The 25,704-nt window shown below is 28.8% G+C and overlaps 3 protein-coding genes across 3 annotated transcripts; 2 read left to right on the top strand and 1 right to left on the bottom strand.

The window, feature by feature from the left end:
- Nucleotides 1–26: 26 nt before the first annotated feature.
- On the bottom strand, nt 27–13,869 carry LOC145185125 (signal recognition particle subunit SRP54). The gene is made up of 16 exons (XM_090097747.1): nt 13,650–13,869; nt 13,478–13,562; nt 12,037–12,141; nt 11,430–11,496; nt 10,791–10,848; nt 10,444–10,533; nt 9,250–9,310; nt 8,418–8,477; nt 6,035–6,123; nt 5,845–5,945; nt 5,627–5,713; nt 5,447–5,520; nt 2,814–2,922; nt 2,495–2,665; nt 2,252–2,347; nt 27–550 (listed from the first exon to the last, which is right to left on the bottom strand). Exons 1-16 carry the CDS (start codon nt 13,817–13,819, stop codon nt 453–455), a joined length of 1,521 nt encoding a protein of 506 aa, XP_089953873.1. The 5' UTR covers nt 13,820–13,869; the 3' UTR covers nt 27–452.
- Nucleotides 13,870–15,776: 1,907 nt separating this feature from the next.
- LOC149883588 (lens fiber membrane intrinsic protein-like) lies at nt 15,777–19,858 on the top strand. The gene is made up of 3 exons (XM_090097606.1): nt 15,777–15,969; nt 16,175–16,309; nt 19,707–19,858. Exons 1-3 carry the CDS (start codon nt 15,777–15,779, stop codon nt 19,856–19,858), a joined length of 480 nt encoding a protein of 159 aa, XP_089953732.1.
- A 3,609-nt stretch (nt 19,859–23,467) lies between these two features.
- On the top strand, nt 23,468–25,607 carry LOC149883587 (uncharacterized). Its single transcript, XM_090097605.1, has 3 exons — nt 23,468–23,768; nt 24,227–24,754; nt 25,510–25,607. Exons 1-3 carry the CDS (start codon nt 23,468–23,470, stop codon nt 25,605–25,607), a joined length of 927 nt encoding a protein of 308 aa, XP_089953731.1.
- The last annotated feature ends 97 nt before the right edge of the window (nt 25,608–25,704 follow it).

Here is a 25,704-nt window from a genome sequence, read left to right as displayed (position 1 = left end):
AATTTTTTAAATTTAAAACGCAGTTATATTTGGCAATTGTGTTAGAAACCCCATTATTATTATCAACTGAAAATTAAATTAAAAAATACACACACAAAAAAAAACACATAATTATCCAACATAAAATATTGGTGAACTTGCATTAGACATACGCTATGTAGTTAAGCGAAAGAAAATTTCTTATTCACTCATTGAAAATTTCTTTATTACATGAAGTAATAAAAATAAGGTAAAAAGTAACCTATAGCGATGGCCCAATGTAACAGGGATTAATATATCAATGTAAAAATCATTACAAGACTTGAAATAAAACTTGAAGTGTTTGCAAATACAGCATCTGCTAACAAAAACAATAACATTCGAAACAGATCTGTTCATCTCGGCGTAAACATACCAGGTAAGGGACGGTATATATACATTATATAGTCGAATAGACCGTGTAGCGCTAATTTTTACTTTTTTCTGGACTTTGAGCTTCCTCCTGTCCCGCCCCCCATACCGGGTGCAGCTTGGAATTGCTTCATCATATTTTGAAGACCTCCCATACCTCCTATAATAAAAGTTAAACAGATGATTGTACCGTGTATACTATGGTGATGTATACAGAAATAGCACATCTAACGTTTTATTCATATCACATAATTTCTTTATTAGAGAAATTTAAAAAAATATCACTAACTATTTTCCATTTATAACCTTTAAGCCATAAGAAAAAAAATCATTTTTAACTGAAGTATAACTATAATTATTGAAAAGTTTACAAAATCCAACGAAAAGTTGTGATCATAGAAATAGCACATCAAACAAACAAAATAGTGCTGCGTAAAAGTTCACACCAAAACATTAAAACTAACATTAATATTTTATTTAGTATTTCTTATTCTTTATTACTAGCTCATCTTGATGGCATACTGTTAACAAGCCTTTGAAATCTTTCGACAGTAGTGGCATTCCAGACTTTTTGAATTTCCCCCAAAACTCATTTAAATTAGAAGTTTGTTTATCTCGTAAAACCATAAATACTCGATTAGAATCAGATCGAGACTGTGGCCATTCTAGAACATTAATTTTATTTTCCACAAGCTAAAATTTTACAGATCTCGCAATATGCTTTGGGTGGTTGTCGTGTGTTAAAATCTGAGTAACAGGTGGGAAATCATCTGCATACGGCTCAAACCACGTTTTGTAATACATCTTTGTATTACAAAACGTGCTTTGAGCCGTATGCAGATATTAATATTTTTGTATTACTATTTGTGTTGTAGTCCAAATTTTCATCAATTTTGACTAGTAGAACGATACCATGCTAGTAAATAGCTCCCCAAACCTTAATATTACTCCCACCGTACTTCACCGTCTTTAGAGTATAAAATGGGTTGTTTTCTTGCTTTTAAGGACGCCTAACATATACTTTATTATCAGACTGGAAGCGATTAAACATGGATTCATCAGTCCATAAAACGTTCTTCGAAAAAGAAACATTTTTACCAACATTTTTTTTGAGACAAGGGTTTTTTTCTTTGCTATACACCCTCGACGGCCGGCTTCTTATAAACGATGACGATTAAATGAGGCTGACACAATTACATGATACTATTTTTCAATTTTGATTTTGATTTCATGAGAAGTTAAAAAAAGATCTTGTTTAGACATCCTAACAATTTAGCGATTCATATTGGTTAAAGTTTTTCTTGGCAGTGGCTTTCGAATTTTTTCATCAGTGGTATTGTATTTTTCAATGTTTACGACAGCTTTAAAACAATTTTCTAGAATACTCTAGTTGACACGAAATTTGAAAAATGTGAAGTCCATTCAATAACATTCAATAACATCTTTTTTTTTTTAACGATCAATGTTTGTTTCGCTCCATGTCTAGTTACTACAAGAAAGTTTAATGTACATTGCAAGTTTTATTTACAATGCCTTGGTCCAGTACTCAAGAACGTTATTGAAAAATTTCCATTTCTGATAATAAATGGGATTTTCCACTAGCATGTGCTATTTAATTGAGCACGTCCATACAACCAAATTTGACAATAAAATGTTTTATTGTCAAAATAATGCAAGTTCCAACTTGTAAGTTATCATAAGAAATGCCGTTAAAAATAAATACATAGAAACCACACTATAAAATGCAAATAAAATAAAATGTTATAGGGTGTGCTATTTCTACAATCACCACTGTATATGTATTTTATAAATACAATTAATGTACTTACAAAATATAGATGCGTTAAAAAGCTATATTTACCTAATTGATGCAAGACTCTGGGATCCATCATTTTTGCCATTTGTTGGTTTAACTTAGCCATTTGGGAGGGGTTAACATTTTTTCCCATATCTCCACCTATTGATGAATTTGAATCAAATAAATATAGTTTTTTATATTTGAACATAAGCAAGCATGCACATATTCGTGTACCTATCTGTCATGCATGCACACATTCGTGTGTCTGTCTGTCTGTCTATCTGTCTGTATGTAAAATGATTTTACCCTTAAAAAGACCCTTGATTCCACCCATTTTTTTAACCATTTGTGCGAACTTTTGATATTGCGTAAGTAATTCTTGTACATCACGAGAAGATACACCAGAACCACGAGCCACTCGACTCAAACGACTGGGCTGTTTAGTAAACAACTTCGCTCCGTTGGGACTGTCCAGTTCTAAAAAAGATTAATTTTGTTTATGAGTTCATAACTAAATTAGTTATGAACTCATAAACAAAAATATGTAATGTGCAATCAATCTAAATTAACATCGAAAGGTTGACATTAAACCTGGAAATTCAATGAATAATTAAACTTGTTGTACCAGTATCATTCATACTGTCCATCATAGTCATAAGTTTCTTTAATCGAGCAACGGACTCCTGTTCATTTCCTTTAGATATGAAGTCATTACTGAAACCCGGAATCATGCCCTAAAACATAGTTTAAAATACAAATATTGAGTTACATACAGTTACACGGTATGATAACTATTTTTTCGCAGCCGATATTCCACAGTTATTTTAACACCAGGACCTTTCTCAACTGGATTATTCACGCCCAGGATATTTTACTAACGAGACAATAAACTCGTAAAGTAATTTGGTTCTGATATAACAAATTTCACAATGCTTTAAATGATATAATAAACTTAATCGCTAAGAGATTTTTACAAGAACTCTTTAAGGTATAAATTGATATTTAGTAGGAATTAAATAGGAATCTAGTAGCACTTTGGAGGGATATGAGGTTAAATATGACGACGAGAGATCATTCTTAAGATAAATCGTTTCGGTGACGAACCGGTTATAAAGTTATAATTATAAAATGGTAGCAACTAAATGACTGAAAACTTATTTCTGGTATCCGCAAAGTGTATGGCTCCTTTACTACGAAATTTCTTTTAACTACATCAATTTTAAGCATTAAACTTGTTAAAAAATTAGATTATTTTTTTATAAATTTAAGGTACTGTACTAATTTCAGACAGAGTTTCAATGCCATTTTTAAAAAAACTTTTAATTCACCATATTTTGACAGCAAGGGTGTTTCTTACAGCCTTGGAGGCCAGGTTATTGTATTTTAAAATTTCAATTTCAAGTTTTACTTTTAAATGCCTTCTAATAGTTGTTGTTTTTGAGAAACGAGCTTTAAGAATATGGTTACAAATTTTGGACTTGAATTCTGTAGTTCTTCAGAAAATTTGAAAGAACCCTATGCCTTAGATCTTCTAGTTGTGATAACCTCTTAAAATTTTTACATTTTTTTTTTTTTTTTGTACAACTAAAATCTTTTTTGTAAGCTCAAAGTTATAAACTTGCTTTATCTTTTTGAAATCAATTTTTTTAAGGGATAATACCATGGGTTTACAACAGCAAGTTAAAATGCAGAACACTTTTTATTGTTTTCATTTTTTTTAACAAAAGACTGTTCAAAAATGTTAGTTTACATAATTTGTTGTTTAAGCTTTAAAAGTGCAATTTCACAAAAAAAATTTACAGGACTGAAAACGTTTTTTTAAAAATTACTGGTTTTGCTTTAACTGTTAAAAAATGTAAAAAAAGCCTTTAATTTTAATATATATTAGGAGGTTAACTTAATTTTGAGGGTTTTTTATCATCATAAAAAATATTTTTGTTTCTAAATAATAAAAAATGTATTTAATCAAAATAATTTCCATTGTTTGTAACAACCTTCTCCTATCTTTTTGGCAACATGAATTCCATCATAAAAAATTTTTTCTGGTTTTTGAGCTATCCAGGATTCAAGCCAATTTTTAACTTCTTTAAAGCAACTAAAATGCTGCTCTCCAAGTGAATGCTGCTTCAACCAAAACAAATGATAATCTGATGGAGCAATGTCTGATGAATATGGCAGGTGGGGTAAAACATCCCATCTTAAATCTTCAAGTGTTTCTTTTAGGCATTTTGCAACACATGAACAAGCGTTATTGAAAAATTACTTTAATGTGTCTTTTGGCATAATCTAATCAGTTTTCTTTAGGAATTTGATTCAAAGCAATCAATTATTGTTGGTATTGTATGCCTGTTATAGTTTCTTCAGATTTTAGCAGCTTATAATACACTAAACCTCTTTGGTCCCACCAAATGCAAAGCATAACTTTCTTACCACGAATATTTTGCTTTGATGTAGATATTGACACTTGACCAGGGTCACACCACAATTTTTTTCACATAGGATTGTCAAAAAAGATCCATTTTTCATCACCTGTAACAATTCGATGCAAAAAGGATTTTCTTTTATACCTTTGGTGAGGGTTTTCACTCATTACAAATCTTCTTTCCAAATCTCTTTCTTTCAATTCATATAGCACCAACTTACCTTCTTTTTGAGTCTTTCCCATCAATTGCAAACTCTTATTAACCGCAGCTTCAGTGACTCCTAACATGTCAGACAACTGTTTTAGAGTTTGAGCTGAATCTTTGTCTAATAATTCTTGCAATTCCAGATCTTTAAACTTTCTTGACTGACCAGGGCGCTCCTTGTCATTTAGATCAAAATCACTACTTTTAAACCAGTATTTGCATGTTTTAATAGATGGTACATGCTCTTCATAAGTTTCTGCAAGCGAACAATGACTTTCAGCAGCAGATTTCTTTTGATCAAAGAATAAAAGCAGCACATGCCAGAAATGATCTCTTGAAGGCTCAAAACTGGTCATTTTTGGTTAAAAGAGAAATTAAACTTTTGTTCAAATTTACTTAATAAGTTATGCTAATTTTTTTAAGATAAATTTGAACATGTTTGAAGTAGATGCCCTAACCAAAACTAATGCTTTTAGAAATTAGGTTTTGTAGTAAGAGGATGATATTTGTAAATGAGCCAGCACCAGACAACTTTGTCAAAAAATAAAAAGAAAGGAAAAAAAAAAAAAAAAAATTAAATTTATAAAATGAGAAATTTTATTTTTTAAAAATTGGTATCAAGAAGTAATACCATAATCTGGCTGAAAGGTCCCATTTTCATTATGTTTTGAAACTGCTCATACATATCACGAAGTGTAAACACACCTAAATGAAAAGTTAACCGTGATTTACTTAGTATGACCTTAAGTGTATTGCTATTAAATTCATTGAACCAAATTAATACTAGGTGAACTATCATGATAGTGAATACCTTGTTTAAGCTTATCAATTAACTCTTCATTTTCATCAAGTTTTAGTTCATTAACTTTATCAATAAGCCCCTCTATATCTCCCATACCTATAAAAAAATTAAAAATTTTCTAAATTTTCCTGCTTTAGTTTATGGACTGTAAAATAATCTTTAAAATTCATATCTTTTGAATTGTATTTTGATTGAAAAGGATAAAAAATGAGTTCCAGAATTCTCACCCAATAGTTTACTAACAAATGGTTGCGTTTTAAATGGTTCAAAGTCATCTATATGTTCACCAGTACCAATGAAAATGATTGGTGAACTAGTTCCAGCAACACTAAAGTAATTTAATAATTAATAGGAATTTTTGTATGAACATGCTTATACACTAATGTTGTGTTATCAAATTGAAACTTTATTACTTACGCGCTAAGTGCACCACCACCTTTTGCATGACCATCAAGCTTTGTAATAATGACAGATGCAACGTCCACTTTCTCTTTGAATGCTCTAGCCTAATTTATAAAGTTTTTTTAAACTATAATTAATTTAAAGAAATTATTTATGAACAAAGTTTTTATGAATAAAGATGAAAGCAAAATTAATCTTTTACCAATCAATTTAACAAAAAGTATATTCAAACTCACAAAAAGCTTTGCTTGCTTAAAAAAGCTTACTTGCTTAAAGAATGCTTTAAATAAAGTTTTGATTTAGTAAAGAGAAGCTAACTCATCACAGAATAAAAAAAAAAACTTTACTTTTACATTATTGCTTATGTGAAAACTCTTTTATCTCATATATTGATTTTCTTTAATAATTTAACAAAATTTTCTTTTTGCTTTTATCTGTATTTAAATTAGGGTTGCAACTGATGGCCATCATCATTGCAAACACTACTGGCTGTTTAATTCTCTGGCCTCATGCTGAAAAACTGGGTTGTCCCTATTCCCAAAACTTTCCAATATTTCTCATGATGAACTCACTAACTCTGCCAACTTTCTTTTTCAAATTTGATTAGATTTAAAGGGTCCACCTTAAATCTGAACTTTTTCCATAGACAAATAATAGCATTTTTACCATTATAGAACTTTTGTGTTAATTGAATAAATTGTGAGCTACATAATTTTTGTATTTTATGTTAACTATTCCATGGTTTCATATTCTTTTGTTTACAGTTTTTGCTTGTTATAAACTTCATAAATTGGTGATGTTTTAAACAAAAGTAAAAAACAAAAGACAGAAACAGCAACCACAAAGCTATTGAGAATAATACACCTTAACAAATTTGTTCTTTGAAAACAATGAAAACTAATTTGTTCTTTGAAAACAATGAAAACAATGGGGAGAACAAGTTTGTGATACAAAGATTATCAAAAATCTTCAGGCTTGAGAGTAAAATAAATGATAAAGATGCTAAAATAACTGGCTCTCTTTTTTCCAACAATCCTTCAGATGTTATGTTGTTATATATCTTAATGATGGTGCCTAAGCTTGTGAAAAAATCATAAAACTTCTTGGTAATGCTAAAAATAGAACAATACTGGTGAAATGTAGATATACATCAAACTGCATCAAGAAGTTGCAGGGAATTGAAAGTCAGTTAACTAAGACTAAGAAAATCTGAGGCCAATAATAAATTATTTTATTATTGGCCTCAGATTTTCTTAAGTTATTAGACATTCCAGTTTATAAACTTGGAAAAAATTACAAACCTGGTGATATTATTGCCAAGCTGCTCAAGTCATGGATTTGAATTGATTCTATCATCAGCATGCATCACAGTTCAGCAATACCTGGGTTGATCTAATTTTTCAAGCACATTGAATTTGCTAACCTAAAAACTGAGGTTTCAAAGTTGCCAGACACCACTTAGCTTTCATAAACACTTTGAGCAGTTTCATTCACACATACCTGATCATATGTAGCAGTTTGAGTCCAGTTCATTTAGTCACGAGGAAAATAGAGCTATTGACTTCTTGCTGAATGGATTCTATGCAAATCTACAACATGCTCTGTGGAATGACCTGATATTTTTCCATCCTCAGATGTTAAAGAGTACAATTGCAATTCTTAAACAAAACTTTTAGCTTCTTGCTCCTTGGAGGAGTAAAATTGATGGAGAGTAATGGGCTTTAGCTGACAGCATTCTGGCTATCAAGTCAGTTATTGATGTTCTCTAGCCTCAACATGGATTATATATTCACACATCAGATATACTTTTAAATGTTTATATATATTTTATTTTTTAATCAAGTGACAGCAGTATTATTGCAAAATTAATAGTGGTTATCTAAATTTCCAAGTAATATAAATTTAAAAAGTTATGTTATTTTTTAAAATGCAACCACTCAAAAAGTAATTTCATTGGTTAAAACCATAATTGATGTCCAATTTTTTTTTTTAAATGCAACCATTCAAAAAGTGATTTCATTGGTTAAAACTATAGTTGATGTCTAGTTTTGTTGAATCTTTTTCAGAAATGTCATCTTATTAAATGGAAAAAAATTAAAGAAGAAAATAAGACCTAAGAAAATTTTTTTTTTTTTATATAAAAAAAAAAGGGCATTAGATTCACCCTTTCATTCAATCTTTATGATATATTAAACTATGTTAACTATTTATTATAATGTATATAATGCATAACATATATTATATATTATTTTAAATATATAAACTTTTCAAAACACTTTTATGTAATAGGTTATTAACATACAATATCTACTTGGTAGATAGTGTATATTATTAACCTATTACATAAAAATCAATGAATTAAATGTATAATAAAAAGTTCTTTTAACATTCTTTTTACCTGAGCTTCACAAGCTTGACCAATCGACGCATCCATCACAAATATAATGTTATCTGGAGACTAAAAATACAGAATTTGAAAATAAACAAAAAAAAAAGAAAAAAAGAAAAAAAGAAAAGGAAATTAAAACAAACCATAACAAATGCTCTAAAACTTCCAAAATGATTTTATTTCAAACAGCACTTCACTTGAATATTGTCTAATTACTAAAATTAAAATATAAACTAAACTGTTGATTTACTAAAATTTTACTGAAATATAAACTATTGCTCTGAAGAGTGGAATAAAAGTATCAAAAAGATTTATATTCATATTTTCAAGATACAAAAAGAATTATATTTCCTAAAAATTTAAGAGGAAATATGATGGATACAATATTTACATAATTTTTTTTTTTAATGATTATCTAGTTATGATTACTTAGTGATTATTATCTAGTTAAGAGAAACTAAGCATACTTATGATAACAGGGTGCATACTTATGATAACAGGGTGCATGTAGAAAGGTTTAAACAGCAAAAGCAAAACAAAGAAATAACATTTTGACTTAATAATATTAAAAAATACTAAGAGAATTCAAATGATTACTAAAATTACATGAAATGATTCAAAGAAAACATACAGATATATATATATATATATATATATATATATATATATATATATATATATATATATATATATATATATATATATTTAATATTCCTTTGTGCAGAAACTTTTCTACACCTTGAATGTAATTATAAATAGAGCAACTGGTTTTTATTTTGCTTATGTCTTGTTTTAAATAGTATGTTTTATGAAGAAAATTTGAGAGATTTTCTTTACTTACAACTGCATTAGAAACTTGTAACATTTCTTCAAAAAGTGAATCTTCCTGCTTATGCCGACCACTAATATAAAAATAATAAATTATATAATATATAATAGTTATAATATATATAAAAATACATACAATAAATTATATAATATATAATAATTATAATATATATAAAAATACATATAATAAATTATATAATATACAATAATTATAATATATATAAAAATACATATAATAAATTATATAATATATAATAATTATAATATATATAAAAATACATATAATAAATTATATAATATATAATAGTTATAATATATATAAAAATACATATAATAAATTATATAATATATAATAATTATAATATATATAAAAATACATATAATAAATTATATAATATATAATAATTATAATATATATAAAAATACATATAATAAATTGGCAACATAAAATAAACAAGAAATAGAAATACTGAACCAAAAAACTTACAATAAAAACAAAACAATACAATATACTTACCTACTTTTCAAAGTTTTCAATATTTTACAAACAAGGGGAAAAATTAAAAAAGAAAAACACTTAAAATATATGCTCTACAAATAATAATTAAAATTACAGGAAAAAAATATAATAAATTAACAAAGTCAATTTATAACTTGCTTTCATCTATATAGCCACCTTTAGTGATTATCACTTAACATATTCATGGCATTCTTCATAACTAACTTTCCAATTTTTGAAAGTCTATTTCATGCCACTAACTTTTCAATTTTTGCCACAATTCAATCTTCACATTAATTTCTTCAATCTTGAACATTAATTTTTTGACATATTCATCTAATTCATCACATAAAAGTTTAACAGATGAAATCACTTTTTCAAAGAACGTGTTTCCACAGTTAATCATTCATGCTGTTTTGTCCGCTGTAGCCTTTTTTTTTTTTTTTTTTTTTTTTTTGGGGGGGGGGGGGGGGCTGAAGAAGTGTTTTTCTTGCTTCACTGTTGTCACAAATAATTGAATCTTCTTGGGAATTATTCATACTATTTTTAATTTCTGTGCCATTTAAATGCCTATTTCTTTTAACCTTTTTACTGTTTCTTTACCTAAACAGACCTTTTCTTTTTACATTTTTTAAATTGAAGTAATCTATTTACATGTATATCATGACTTAACAATATTAAAAAATAAAAAAAAGATGAGATAAGAACCTGGTATCCACAATAATAATTTCAAAGTTTTCATTCTTAAACTTTTCAACACCATCTGTTGCTATTACTGCTGGGTCAGGTTCTGCATAACTAAAAATGAAATAACAAGTCATTAAAATACACAAAGATAATAAATTACGAGAGTCCTCAAAAATATCATAACTTTACAATTTTCTAACTCAAGAACGTATAAAAATGTAACACCTTTAGCTAAATGATAAATTCTCTTAGTAATCATTAAAACTCCTAATAGTTTAAGAATGGAGTTTATGTTAGCAAAATTGATTTAAAAATCATGATTAGGAAGCAGATTCTAAAATAAATAATTATCTAATATGCCATCTTACCTTCCATAATATGGGATTCTAGCTTTTAAAGCATTTTGTTTCAACTGATCAAATGCACCTATAAATGTAAAAATTTCAGCAGTTACAATATTTCACTCCTGCTAGTAAGAGAAGGTTTAAAATAAAAAAAAGAGCAAAGAACAAAGTATTAGAAATCAGAACAAAAAATAAAAAGAGTAAAAAAATAAAAATAAAGGATTAAATTATTCTGCTTTTTAGTCAATCAAAAAAAAAAACAAATACTTTTCATTCAAAAACATTTCAGTAAATAAATTTAAATGATTTTTGATACAACTTCTTCAACCTTAAGCTTTTTTTCTTAGCATTATGGAGAAACCTTTTTTTATCTGTTTATATTCAAAATTCATTTATCTACTTATGCTCCTTCATAAAACTATTGTTATTTTTTTTGCAAGATAAATAAAAAAAATAAATAAAATATAATAAAAACAATTTAGCAATGACTGATATAATAGTTACTATCAACATTTTATATTAAAAAAACTTTAAAAGGAAAAAATTTACTAAATTCCTCCTTCCCCATCTTATGTTACAAATAGTACACAAAATTCTTAACTTAAATACTAAGTTAAATGTTGGAAGAATAAAATTACTAAAAAAATCAAAACTCCTTTTTACCTGCTCGAAAAGTATCTGCACATACTAAGCAAGTCTTCCAACCTTTCTTTTGATAATAATAAGCCAACTAAATAAAACATATAATGGACTTAATGAGAAAACAGCAATTACTAACATTGGGTCAATTTTAGATAATATTATAAAAAAAAAAAAATAAAAAAAAAAGATTTCAGCATTATGTTTGTTTGAAATACATCTTACCAAAAAATAATATGACTATTTTACATGTAAAAACTTTTTGACTTAAAACAATTTTCTAACCATGTTTAAAAATAATCATACTAACCATACAAAATATGAACTAAGAAACGAAGAACTAAGAAATATGAACTAAGAAACGAAAAAGGAAATATGAACAAAATGTGAACTAAGAAACGAAAATGAAAAAAATCATCTAAACCAACTGTACCACACCACCTAACCATTTAAATTTTCTATGTAGCTTGTGCAGGTTGCAGCTTGTGTTTGTGCAGTTACCAGACTTATTGTAACTGCTTTATATCATTAAAAGACTTTATGTTAAATTATTGTTACCAAATGCACAACCATCTTAACACTACTAAATTTTCTTTTGTTTTACAATAAACTTTTTTTTTAATTAAAGTACCTTTGTGCAAGTAGTTGTTTTACCACTTCCTTGCAGCCCAACAAACATTATGACATTGTTCTTTCCTTTGCTTGGTTGCCATGCTTTTACTCCAGGGTCAACAAGCTAAAAAATGGAAAAACCTAAAGGAAATTATAAATCACAACTTTTAAGACTACAAGACAGCCTATTATAAGAGATCAGATGTTTATTTCAGTGAAAGGTTCCTAACGAACTCAATTATAGCTTGGGGAAAAGTTGTGAGTTTTAATGTATTTTAAAACAAACCCCAATTATTACACTTTGAAAACTTTTTTTTGCTTTTTCTTATTGATTATGTTTGAGGAGTACTGACTTTTGAAATGTTGAAAGATTAGGAACTTTAAAAGAATTTTTGCTAGCTAGTAAAAGATATAAACAAAATTTTTTTTTATTTTTTATTTTCATTTGGTCATTGCAAAAGGTTTAGGTAAAATATTTCTTTAAAAAAAAAAATTATTTTTCTAAATTGTTTCACTCATTATAAACTGTTAAATTGTGCTGTGTTTTTAAAAAGTCATTTCAAACTCATTCCCAATCTTATCATCAGTAGGAAATATTAACAGCTTTCTGGCAATATTTGAAAAAAAAAAAAAAAAAAAAAAACTCAAACTAGTTTATATAGATAATCTTTTTGTTATTTTAATAACTGTAATATTAAACAATATAAAATTAGCAGCTTAATTATGATTTCAAATGTATATTAACAATTTTAATTATATAAAAAAAGAATACCAACTTATGTATTTAAGTAGAGATATTTTCTTGGTAAACCTTTTTTAGCTTATTAACAATTATTATAGAGTGGCTTGTAAATTTGTTTTATTTAAAAAATGCTTTTACTTAAATAGTTTGAATAATTGAATATATTTATTGATATGACTTTTTGAGGTGATAAAACAATCAAAGCTAAAAAATACTAAATACTAAAGTTGAAATTAAAACAAATTTTTCAAATTCCATTTTATGGCTAAAGTGAAACGAGATAGTTGAGAAAAATTTAAGAACCATCTCACAATAATTTTATTCTTCCTAATTTAAGGAAATTGAGTGTTCTGATGCAATATTTCTGGTGTAAGAAGAAAATTTATCTTTTAATTAAAAAAATTAGAGAGTTTCTGTACCAATATAATTAACTTTATACTTTAGATGAAAAAATTTATTTACATATTTTTGAACCTTTGTCATACTTTAAAATTTAACAGCAAAAATTTTGACTTTTGGTAAAACTACAGAAGAAATACTATTAATGGAAAAACAATCTAAACTTTATTAGAGGACAGGAATAAGTACATTGCATAACAAGTAAATATGAATAAGTACCCTCATTTAGTCCATATACAAAAAGTAGCACCTAATTTCAGATAAACTTTAATACAATTTTTTAAGAATTCTTAATTGTTTACTAACAAACTTCAAAAACCTTGCAAAGTTCTTGAAATACAGTGTGCTGTATCAACCTTCGCTTGTTGGTTCCAGCTGCCATTTCTTCAAAATTAGCTGCATTTCTATAAACCACAAACTGTTTTGAAAATAAATTATAAACATAAATTGAAAAAAAAAAAAAAAAAAAAAATGAAATCTAAAGCACAAACTTTATATTAGCTCTTAATTTTTGAACAAGCTGGACATTGACATCTGCTTCTAGTAAAGCTGCACAGATTTCTTTCAGCATAAGATTTAGAACTTCCTCATTTATAACTGTGGCATTACTGAGAGATTTTAGAGCACTAGTAATCTTGCGACCCAAATCTGCTAAAACCATCTTAGTTAGATATGTAAGTATTAATTGTATATATAGGTAAGTTCCTAAAGATAAATATATTGATAAAAATATTAAAGCTAAGGAGTTAAAGATATAAAAATAATATGACATAAATCCAAACACCCTGACTTTAAATTCCATAACTATTTGAATATTATATTCAGGATTTCTAATGATTGTATCTGGGATTTCCTTTAAACCATAACTTTTTTTGGCAACGGCCTATCTTTTTCATTTTTACTAATAAGTTTTGAGAATAAAGTTTCTAAAAAAAAAATGAAAATATGTTAATACTATGTCTTAACATGATTTGTAAATTTAAATATTCCACCTTGATTTATTATGATTTAAGACTCAAGCAATTAAATTGCTCATTTCAAGTAGTAATCTTTTGATAAATAGTGAAATAAGTTTATAGTAAAAAAGAAAAATTGACAAAAATATTCTCAAAAAATTTATAAATGTATATTGAAATAAAATGAAAAACAGATTTTTTTCCGCAAATATAGAAGCCATCTTTAATAATCGTGGAGAAAAACTTCCTGCTATCTTATCTTCTTGAACAAGCACGAAATCCGTTAACGAAATTAACTTTAATGTCTGTTACCTAACCAGATAAATCCATTCTACTTTGATCAATTACCTCCTGACCATATTTATCTCTTTGTTAGAGTTAGGTTTCGAATTACCGCGAGCATCAGTTTTTATTTATTAAAAAAAAAGCAACTTCAAAGGTAATTTTTTGATTAAATCTTAAACGATTTTCCATCAAATTAAATGGTAAAACCCTTAGCCTAACCCTAACCCTAAGAAAAGTTATTCTTTTAAACTGATCTTTCAAACTCTGTGAAATAGTTTCTCAACAATGTATGCGTTCTCGTTGAATTCAAATTGGCGTGACATAATTAGGCGGAGTTTTTAATGATAGAAGTAAGCACTACAGCTGCCTAATGGTCACAAATCTCTGCCCTACCAAGAACTGCTACTTAACTTTTATTACGTTAAACCTTCCCATAAAAATGGCTTTGAATTTTTTTGAAATTGAATAATTTTTATTTGCATTTGATCTGTCATTATGACAGATCAAATGCAAATAAAAATAATCAGATAAGAAATTGCCCTTTTGACTGCCCATAATTGCAACAAAATTCTCAACTGTTCTTCATTGCGGTCTTAACTCTATTTCGGATAATTACTTTTGAGAAAATACTAAAGTTTATTTTTAAAATAAATTCTGTGATTTTACTAAGTATATTATCCAATAAAATAGACAGTTATAGTGTATAAAAACAAAAATTATCTTTATGCTGCATGTAAATTTACGTGAAAAAGAAAGAAATTTATATTTCCATCTTTTAATGTTCATGTTTACTAAGAAGAAAGTGTGATCAAAAGGAAACTGAAGTCATTGACCTTTAGTTAAAGTTACTGACCGGTAGTCAGAAATATTAAAATAAAAAAACGTAAAAAACGCACAATCTAGAGATAGGGGAGAACCCGGTGAAAGCACGGAAAAAAACACGGAAAACCACGGTAACAAAATACCACATTCTTATTGCTAGTCTGTTAATAAAATTGTGATATTTCAATGCCGTGCTTTTACTGCTTTTTATGCGTTTGAGATATTGATATACCGTGTTTTTTGGTACTTATTTTAACTGTAATTTTCGTCTGCCCTTTCTAATCCGGTCAACAGGTCTGTTTTGTAAGTAAAAGTGTTTTAACGAGAAAAAGGAGACATTTGATATTTCAAATCAAATGAGGAATGAAAACTTCTTGTGGCGATAAATGAGTTCTATTTCTAAATTCTTAGAACGGCGGTCAGTTAAAAACCACGATATAAATACATCGTAATGGAATCTCTTATCTAAAACCGCATAAAAAAAATATCCTTAAGAATACCGCTGTACAAAGTAACATACTCTGATATAATTTAGAACAGCAGCACACACAAAAAATGGCTTCATTAAATATTATAATTTTCATAACCTTTGTTTTGATGGTAGTTGGAGCAGTTTTTGCTGTATTGGCAACATCAGGGAATTATTGGGAAATAGTCACTGCGAATAATAATGCTTTTCATATGGGATTGTGGAAAGTATGCGGAAAACCGTTTAAGAATTCATACTGCACGGAAAGATCCAAATCTGGTTGCTACATCTTTTTTGATTTTTATTTTATATAAAACGTCATATAAAAAAACGTCGTAAATGTCCTACCATAAAAAAATCATAAACAACTGATAAAGTTCAGATCATAAACTGCATAAAATAAAATTCAGTTTTATTTTTCTAAAGTTTCAAAATTTTGTTATTTCATTAAGATAATAGCATACAGATATATGTATTATTTTAGACGCTTTGTTGGCAACTAAGGTATTTATGATCACTGGTTGCTTGGGTTACTTATTCTCGTTTATGTACTTCACTTTTATATGTATACAAAAAAATTGGACGAGTAAAGTTCTTGCTGTTCTTCTTATGTTGACAGGTAACTTTCATTGTGAAAAACATTGTTCATAATCAGTGGCAACCCTTTTCCCCCTCCCTCCTCCAAAAAAAAATTAATTTGTTGTATGTCCTATTGAAATATTTCAATCTAATATGATAGAGGATAAATTGGATAATAAGGATCATAAGAAAAATTGTTTTGTATATAATTGCGTTCAATTTAAGTTTTACAAAATTACCAAATTTTCTAATAAAAAATTTGCTTTTAAATGCTCAAGTCAACAAAAGTATTAAATATAACCATTTTCCTATAACTAAAGTTATATTTTGCAATGAAAGTGTGATTTTAAAGATAAAAAAAAAAAAGACATTTCAAAAATGCTACTATTTGGTACAAAAAACATACGAAAATCATATTTGGTACAAAAAACATACGAAAATCATATTTTAACTTCAAGTTGAGAATTTTATAACTGAAAATATTTAACGTAACATATATTTATTCATTTATAAATACTTTAATTGTAAAATTTAAGATTTTTTATTAAACAAATACATTTTAATTAATATTTACTTTAAATCTAAAGAAAAATTACTATTTTTAAAAAATAGCTTCGTTCTAACCAAGATTTAATTTCGTTCTTTGTTTATATGGCGCTACCACTAATTACAATAAAATTTTTGCTTTTGATTCCATTACGTAGTTTGATCTCTTTATTTTACTTACAAAAAATAATAATAACTAAGCTATATGTCTCAGAAAAAATATAAATAAAAATGCAATCAATTCAGTAAAAATAAGGAGTTAAAATAAAATAAAACAAGCTCATGAAAAAATTACTGAAGATTCGTCGAGAAAAATTAGAGGAGTTATGAGTTTTGATTCCATCAATGATAATGTTATTGAATAGTTGCAAATTGGAGAAACATCGAGCAAAATTTTAATCCACTGAAATTGGAGACGCATCGAGCAAAATTTTAATCCACTGAAATTGGAGACGCATAGAGTAAATGAACGGTGAAACCCCATAGAAATTGATATTGTAGAATTGATACTAAAACATCCACTAAAATTAAAAATGGCAAATCCATATGGGTAATAAAGCAAACCAAACAAAATCTTCTAAATCAGATTTTACAACTGCTGCACAAAATGAAATAAATGATAAAAACAACAACGTCAATCGATGAAATTTTGCAAAATTAATTCAAAAAGTTTAAAAACATTTTTTTTGCGGCTTTTTTCACCACCAAACTAAGAAAAAAAAAAAAATTAAAATTATTTTAGAACGAAATTAAATTTTCTCAAAACGAAGTTATATATCAGTTTTGATCGGTGAATTTCTATATTATAATGAAATCCCACGGAAGTCTAAGAATGTTTTTTCAACTTAGGGTGCTTAAGTCAAAAATTAGCATTATAAAATTATTGTAGCCTCAGTTATTTTCTTGCAGTTAACATTCAAAAAGTGAAAATTGCTTTGATTTCACGAAATTGTACTTTATATTCTAGTTTCATTTTTTGTCAAAACAAATAAAAAAAAAAGTTTAAAAGTGTTCAGTCCTGGAAGTGCCACTGTTCATAACATTTTTTTTCACAAGTTTAAATTGTAAAGTTAATTTATATCTACTTAGGTCGTTAGAAAAGTTCGTAGAACTCCCCTCTAAAAAAAAAAAAGAAGAGTTTTTTTTAATTTTGTTTTATCAAATGTTCAAAATAATGTCCATCGTTGTCTATACAAAGTTGCATCCTTTCAAGCCATTTGTCAAACGTTTTTTTATACTCTTCTTTGGGTATACTTTGAAGTTGCTTCGTTATGCGAGTTTTTTGACTTTCGACGTCAGTATCGTCATCAAGATTTTTTTTTATCAAGTCGAATAGCCAATAATCGGATGGAGCTAAGTCTGGTGAGTATGGTGGGTGGCGAATTATTGTAATTCCAGCTTGGTTTAGACAATTTGTGACGGTTTCAGTCACATGGAGTCGAGCGTTATCATGGAGAAATTTGAAATTTTGAGTGCCTGTTTTAGGTCTTTGCTTATTTATTTCGCATATAAGAGGTTTCAAACAATTTTTTATATAATATTCGCTAGTAATGGTGTCTCCCTTTTCAACATAACCCAAATGAACAACACCTGTTGTTTTGAAGAAGATGTAGAACATGTTTTTCGGCTGAAACCTGTCGCATCTTACTATAGTTCTTGGACTTTCACCTTCACCGACCCAACTAGCGTTAGCCGACTTGTGTCCAACTTGTCTCAAATAAAACCACGACTCATCCCCTGTAATAATATCACATAGTCTCCATGGACCGTTTCTGAAAAGAGCTAAATTTTCCTTATATGCCTCAACTCTATTCTTGCGATTTTGATCGGTTAACTCGTGGGGTATCCAACGTGATGTTAATTTTCTTTTTTTAAGTGCGTTGTGAATGATTTCGTTGATTGTAAAGCGATTAATCGATGTCAGGGCTTCAATTATATCATGTATTGCATGAGGATTTTCTTCAATAATGGCTCGCACACGTTTAATATTCTCAGCTGTATACGTGGTTTGAGGGTGCCCTGAGCGAGGATCATCTTCGAGACTCTCTCTACCATCTTTAAATAAAGTAGCCCACTTGGCAACTGTACTATATTTTGGAGCTTGGTCACCATGAACTAAAACCAACTCATCGGTTATGGCTTGTGCTGAAACTCCAAGTAGAGCACGGGTTTTAATATATGCTCGATATTCAAATTTATCCATTTTTAAATTTTTTCTTGAAAACGTATATAGTAAAATTTAAATAACTTTTTTAATAAACATTCAAAATACTTCAACAAGTACTTAAAATGTTCATAATTAAACGCAGTTTAAAATGATATATAAATATTTAATTATTTCCTGTCTCATTGTATCTTTATAGATGAAGTTCTACGAACTTTCCTAACGACCTAAGTATATCGACGTCATACTTTAAGCCGCCGATTTAACGATTTGCCTAATTTTTGTAAAGATTGCGATAGTTGTGGGACAAAAAAAATATATATATATGCTTTATTACTGTTTGTAATGAAAGTGTGTATTCTTTCTTTTCAATATGGCCTTAGGATATCTTTAAATGTGATAGGTATTTTGGTTGACCGACAGTGTGGCCGACGAGGCGCCATCTATAATATTTTACCTATGGTGCCACGTCGACCACCGTTAAATGACACATCAAAAAACACAATAAATCACCTCAAAAATATCTTAAAAAGTATGAAATAATTGCATTTCGACCTATTAAGTTAAATCAAACCTTAAAACGTGAAAACAAATTATGGACATTTTACGAAAATCCTATTGGCGGTTACCGTGTTAAAAGACGGCTTAAAGTATCCATCTACAAAATATCATTTAAATTGTAACTATATTTAAAACAATGTTTCAAAACGCTTTTACTTTATTACAGCTGTATGCTTGGTCGTTGGATTAAGTGTGTATACAAAAGATGTAAGTGCTAAAGACCTAACATACAGCTGGTCATACAAAATTGGATGGTGTGCAGCAAGTATTGCTTTTTCGGCTGGAACATTTTGCTTAATTGATAATATTTCACGCTAACTGAAAGATTTCCATCAAAACTTATTTAAATTTATTTAAATTTCTTTTCATAAACCGTGTTATTTGTAAATACTTCGTTGTAACTTCGTGTCAAGAATCTTGTAATGTCTCGTGTTTTGAATCTTTGCAAAAACGCAAAAAGAAGATCAATTAACGTTTCAGCTTTTATTTTTGTTTACCAATCTCAGAAAGATTTTATATCATTTTTAACCCAAAATTAAGATCAAAAGATCTTTTTTAAATGAATTATGACTGAGATTTTCTGAGGAAAAAGAAGGAATTCATTGCGATAAATTGCGACACATTGTTAATAAATTAAAGTGCAAGTTACTGCTTTAAAGGTAGTTAGAAATAATAGAATCCCCATCTCGCATTCCTCCAACTGAAAATGTTTAGATATCTAGTTCCTTTGCAAAACCCCTCCTTTATATACATTAAGGTTGTGCAATAGTAAAATAGTGACAGTTTTTAAGTGCAATTGGGATGGGGGAAGAAGCTACCTTTGTAAAGCCTACTACGCGATGAAGCCATTATAATGCGAATACACTGGCTTTATCAAGTTTTGAAGAAACACGAAAAGACAAAGTATGAAAATTATTATACCACAAAAGTAAGAAACTGATTTAGTATCCAATAAAGACGGTTTGTCAATGTTAAAACTGAAACCCATGGTGGTAAAAGTACTTGACTCTCAAATCATTTTTTAGAATATTAATTTTGAAAACAATGATTCATTGAAAGAAACAATTTTTTTAAAAAGGGTTGGTTATTAAAGTTATTTAAGTATTTTTGTATTCATATTTTAAACGAAGAAAAATAGGACATGTTGAAAAAGCTGCTTCGTGTCAGTTTTGATAAAAATGTGGCATAAGAGGAAGTGACACTTATCGATGGTTAACTGGCAATATGTCTTATCTCGACTTAATAATGTTCAGTAGAGAATGAAAGCTGTTTTAAACTTAAGCCATGACTATCGGATGCTTACGAGGTTTTGTCAGTAGACGATTACATTTCACATTTCAATCACATCTCACCTGCTTCTTTTTACATAGTTTTTCATAATTTTGAAAGAATAGAGGTTTTCATAACCGGAACGTTTTTCGTCACCTCCGAAACATGTTTTTTATGCACTTGTAGTATACACTACTGTTTATTTTAATTGCTTCTTTAAAATTATGAATGCTTAAATAAACCCAGGTTATTTTTTAAGTTAATTACTTATTACTAACCTTAAATATATGACAATCGAAGTTGTAACATTTTTTGAACAAATTGATTGGCTTGGGTTGCAAAATACCAAAATTAGTCAATTAGCCAATGATAGAAAGTCTTTCGGACTGAAAAATCAAAGTTTTTTCAGTCGTGTTTGCCAACTACCGTTACTATTATCTTAAGCGGTAAGAATTTTTGAATTTAGGTAGTTCCAGACTCTTTTATGGTATTTCACTCATTACCGTTTCAAAACGCAGCTGATTTTTGGTCCTTAAAGAATTGAAAATTAAAAATTAAACCAAAAATCTTGTACTTCTCAATCTCATGAGCTGAAAAGCTAATGAAATAGAAAAAGTTAAGATAACGAGATAATAAGTTAAAAGTTTGTTAGCAGGTGATGATTAAAGCTGTGAGTATATTAATTTATAGGTGTTTGTTTATGATGTGAATTTTTTAAATAAATGGAAATATTTAATCAAGAAATATTGATTTTTATATCAAAAACGATATAGGGTGATTCAAAATTATGTGCTGCTACAGATAGCACAAAATTATGGGGTCATACACAGTTAAAAACATATTTTGTTGTTTGTTTTTTTTTTTCTCTCTTTGTCTTCGAAAAAAGAACAAATTTTGAAGCTTTTTAAATTTTTGTCGTATTTATCAACTAATAAAGCTCTTGGAGTCGTACTACCAGTCGGGCCTAAACACAAAGTTGATAAATATTATCAGAAGACTTGAATTAACTTATGTAACGCTCGATTTTCATAGAAATTCAACGATAAAAGTTTGGCCACCGCTTCCAATTCAACATGATGGTAGACCAGTCATCAGATTGAATTAAAATTAAGAAACTCCAAATAAAAAATGATATCTTGACTTTTCAGAGTTGAATGCATTGTAGCCAGGAGAACTTTTAATTGGATACAGATTTATATTTTTAAAAAATTGCGATGCCATTTTTTTCTACTTCCAATATTGGTTGCAGGGTCGTGCAGAGGGTGAGCACCCGAGCAAATTGCTCGGGGCCCCGGAACCTATGGGGACCCCCAACAGCAGCAATAACATTCCGGGTGTTTTTTTCCTACTCTTTTTCCCCATCAAGAGCTTTAACTTAAATAAAAAATCAAAAAAAGCTCATTAAGTTTATTGAAAATTGCCACAAAAAAGAGCTTGAGATCTAATAATATTTAAAAAAAATAATTTTAGCGTTGCGTAATTTATAAAAGATCCCTGTGGAAGAGCTTTTGTTTAAATCTTATCTATATGCTTATCTTGAATTTAGCGGGAAAAGTTATCGTGTGTTCAAATCTTACTTTAAAAATGGCGTATTTGGATTAATTTTTTTACAGGCGATTTGCTTGATTGTACAGTTTAACTTATAGATTAAGATAAATTTAGTTTTTTTAATTTTATTTTATCTAATTATTATATCATATTTAGCTTAACTAATATCAATTTAATTAGTTTTTGTGATTAATAATATATATAAATTTTGTATTAATTATAAATATATATTAGACGAAAGTATTTTAAAAAATAAAAATGAAGCGCACGTATCCATCTGGTGCATCAAAGTTAAAAATCAGTTAAGTAAAAAAAGCGGCTCTACAAAAAGGAAGGCAAACATTATTTGATGTTGGAATTACAGCTACTCCTAAAACATCAGATGACCTCTTTCCACAAGCTCAACGAAGCAAAAATATGACGGTAGTATCCAATCTTCTATTACTAATAACAATGCTGTCAGTACCAAGAAATTAACCACTTTGAACTGTCAAATTAGTGGTAGTAATAATACTTCTACAAGGACCACTAGTAGTGATGGAATAGCATCGCTGCAGCCATTTGACATTGTTGAGTTTGAAACAAAAAACCTTTCCTCTTCTCAGCTGGAAAAGTTTGTCATGGCTGGTCACATTCCTTTCCCACTGGATATGCCAAAAGATACTGAAAATCACATATTTCCAATGTCAGTTTTGAAAAGCAGAATGCCGAATGGGGAATCCTTCTCGCGAGATAGACTTGTATTTAGCCCAGCAAAGACAGCATTGTTTTGTTTTCCATGCCTATTATTTTTACTTGAAATGATTGGATGATGGGGGTATGGAAAGAATTCTGTTTCTTGGTAAACGTGGATTGGCTATTCGTGGAAAATCTGACCTAATTGGAGATTCTCATAATGGAAATTTCTTAGGATTGCTGGAACTGATTTCGCATTATGACCCAATTCTTAAGGAACATGTGATAAAAGTTAAGAAATCACAGGACAACGGTCAACGTTTTCAGACGCATTACTAGTAAAATCGTTCTCAAAATGAATTCATTGGCCTTTGTGCAGCTGAGGTTCACAGGCAAATTATAGAAGAGTGCAAGTCAGCAAAGTATTTTTCAATTATGGTTGATGCCACTCCTGATGTGAGCGTTACTGAACAAAGTTCGTTTGTCATTCGATATGTACATGAAAAAGAACCTGGAAAATCTTTAATTGAAGAGCGGTTTTTGATCTTTGCAGATTGTGCCAAGAAGACTGGATCTGATATTGCAGGATTAATTCTGGAAACTTTGGAAACATTAAAAATTTGTTTTGAAGACTGCCGTGGCCAAGGCTATGACAATGGAGTCAACATGTCCGGAAAATATAAGGGTGTTCAAGCAATCCTACAAAAGAAAAACACATTGTCTGTATTCTCACCCTGTAGTTGTCATTCATTGAATTTGTGACTTTCCTTGGAACTGTTCAAACCGTATATACAATCTTTTCTACTAGTCCTCAACGTTGGGAAATATTGCAAAAGAAACTTCACAGTGTGTCTTTGCATAGACAATCAGGAATAGGATGGACTGAGAAACTTGACAGCATTCCCCCTTTCTCTAATCACTTGATCCAAATCATTAAATCTTTGAAAGAAGTTAAGAGCTTGAATCTCACGCCTAAAGCAAAAACTGAGACTAGAAGTGCCCTAAAATATATAAGCTCCTTCAAATGTGTTCTCAAGTTTGGAATTTGGATGAAAGTCCTCACATTGATTGACCGTTGCAACCAGGTCATTCAGACAAGAAAGGCAACTATTGATTTTGAGGTGGAAAATATTGAAGCATTGATCGGTCAGCTCAAATCTGTTCGGGAGGAATAGCCTACAATTTTGGAAGAAGCCAAGTTAGCTGCAGATAATGCAAAAATCAGTTCTGAATTTCCAATCCAAAGAAAAGGGAAAAGCAAAAGTTTTTCTGGGGAGGAAATTAAAGGTGATGAACAAATTACGGAATTAACAGAAACAGAATCAGGAGAGGAGGCAAAATTTCGGAGAACGATTTTTTATCAGATTTTTGATTGTGTAATTGGTGGACTTACTGCACGTTTCACAGTAGTTCAAGAAATCTTTTCTATATTCTCTTTTTTGTGGAAGTATCAAAAACTGTCTGAAGCAGAAATCAAGAGTGACTGCTCACATTTATCGCAAAAATATTCTTCTGATGTGACCGAAAATGAACTGACTGAAGAATTGCTTCACATAAAGCAAATTCATGCTGCAAATTTTGGAAAGAAACTTCTTGCCCCATTCGACTTATTAAACAAAATTTCTGAAATGAAGCTTGGGGAACTCTTTAGAAATACAGTAATTGCATTGCGTATTTTTGCTTCAATTCCAGTGACAGTGGCCTCAAGTGAGCGTTCATTCAGTAAATTGAAGCTCATCAAGAATTTTTTGCGCTCAACTATGGGACAAGAACGAACAAGTGACCTCGCCATTTTGAAATATCTAAAATATGTATTTAAAAAAATGCTAAATTTAATGAAATAACTCATTAACTTCGTTGACGTATCTACATAACTTTTTACTAATCAATAATTTTTCTAACTTCTTTTTAACACTTTGCTTGTTCTGTTTATCAAAAGTTTCTCCTTCTTTTCTATTTCGTTCATCTAAAAAACATCTTGTTTATCAAAAACCTCTTTAACTACAAAACTCTCCTTTCTTCAAAAACTGTTCTGAACTTTATTTTTTTGAGCTTTAATTGTTTATGCATGTTTTTGCACTTTATCTTCTCATTATTTATTTATATGACAGGTTCGTTAGTTTTCGTGTGTACGAGTTTTCCTAATCGTTTTTTTACGCTTTATCTTTTCGTTTTAATACGCTTTATCTCTTCTCATTTACATAATTGATAGGTTGAATAAACCTGTGTGCGTCTTCTCCTAATCGCTATTTTTAACTTAGTTCTCCCTCCTCACAGTATTATATTTGGTCATCAAATTCCAGTCAAAACTTTTCAAAAACATCAAGCAATAAAGTTACTTCGGAAGAACAACTGTTATCTAAATAAGGTCGAGTTATTAATTAGTTTTATGACTTTTTCTCGTATGTTTGCCCCTATCTTAATACTTCAATACGGATTAGTAGAATTTATTTGAGAAAGATAGTTCGTTGCTTCAGAGAATGTGTTTTGGTTGAAAAAGTTAGAACACGTTTTATATTATATTCGATTGAAATGTGGAGTTCAGTATTTAGCCAGTAATATTAGCTTAGCATAATCAAAAATACATTGTGCTATATATATGCGTATTTATGATATCATAAAAGCCATAGCGTACTTTTGAAATCATAAAAGTTAATATTTTTTTATAAGTG

Source organism: Hydra viridissima, unplaced genomic scaffold (genome assembly GCF_058129835.1).
Source record: "Hydra viridissima isolate aposymbiotic clone 2 unplaced genomic scaffold, HvirCarnegie_v1 scaffold_9, whole genome shotgun sequence".
Classification (NCBI taxonomy): domain Eukaryota; kingdom Metazoa; phylum Cnidaria; class Hydrozoa; order Anthoathecata; family Hydridae; genus Hydra; species Hydra viridissima.
The sequence above is the reverse complement of the archived record's forward strand: the minus strand, read 5'-3'. Positions and strand labels throughout refer to the sequence as shown.

What these genes read in the sequence shown, in the direction of transcription:
- LOC145185125 (XM_090097747.1), bottom strand. Translation starts at nt 13,819, where the DNA reads ATGGTTTTAGCAGATTTGGGTCGCAAGATTACTAGTGCTCTAAAATCT. An exon ending in GGTGGTGGTGCACTTAGCGC is followed by an intron (nt 5,946 to 6,034) that starts GTAAGTAATAAA and finishes AAATTACTTTAG; the next exon opens with TGTTGCTGGAACTAGTTCAC. An exon ending in GGACAGTATGAATGATACTG is followed by an intron (nt 2,666 to 2,813) that starts GTACAACAAGTT and finishes AATCTTTTTTAG; the next exon opens with AACTGGACAGTCCCAACGGA.
- LOC149883587 (XM_090097605.1), top strand. Translation starts at nt 23,468, where the DNA reads ATGGTTGATGCCACTCCTGATGTGAGCGTTACTGAACAAAGTTCGTTT. An exon ending in ATTGTCTGTATTCTCACCCT is followed by an intron (nt 23,769 to 24,226) that starts GTAGTTGTCATT and finishes TTTTGGAAGAAG; the next exon opens with CCAAGTTAGCTGCAGATAAT. An exon ending in CTCAAGTGAGCGTTCATTCA is followed by an intron (nt 24,755 to 25,509) that starts GTAAATTGAAGC and finishes TCGTTGCTTCAG; the next exon opens with AGAATGTGTTTTGGTTGAAA.
- LOC149883588 (XM_090097606.1), top strand. Translation starts at nt 15,777, where the DNA reads ATGGCTTCATTAAATATTATAATTTTCATAACCTTTGTTTTGATGGTA. An exon ending in CACGGAAAGATCCAAATCTG is followed by an intron (nt 15,970 to 16,174) that starts GTTGCTACATCT and finishes GTATTATTTTAG; the next exon opens with ACGCTTTGTTGGCAACTAAG. An exon ending in TGTTCTTCTTATGTTGACAG is followed by an intron (nt 16,310 to 19,706) that starts GTAACTTTCATT and finishes ACTTTATTACAG; the next exon opens with CTGTATGCTTGGTCGTTGGA.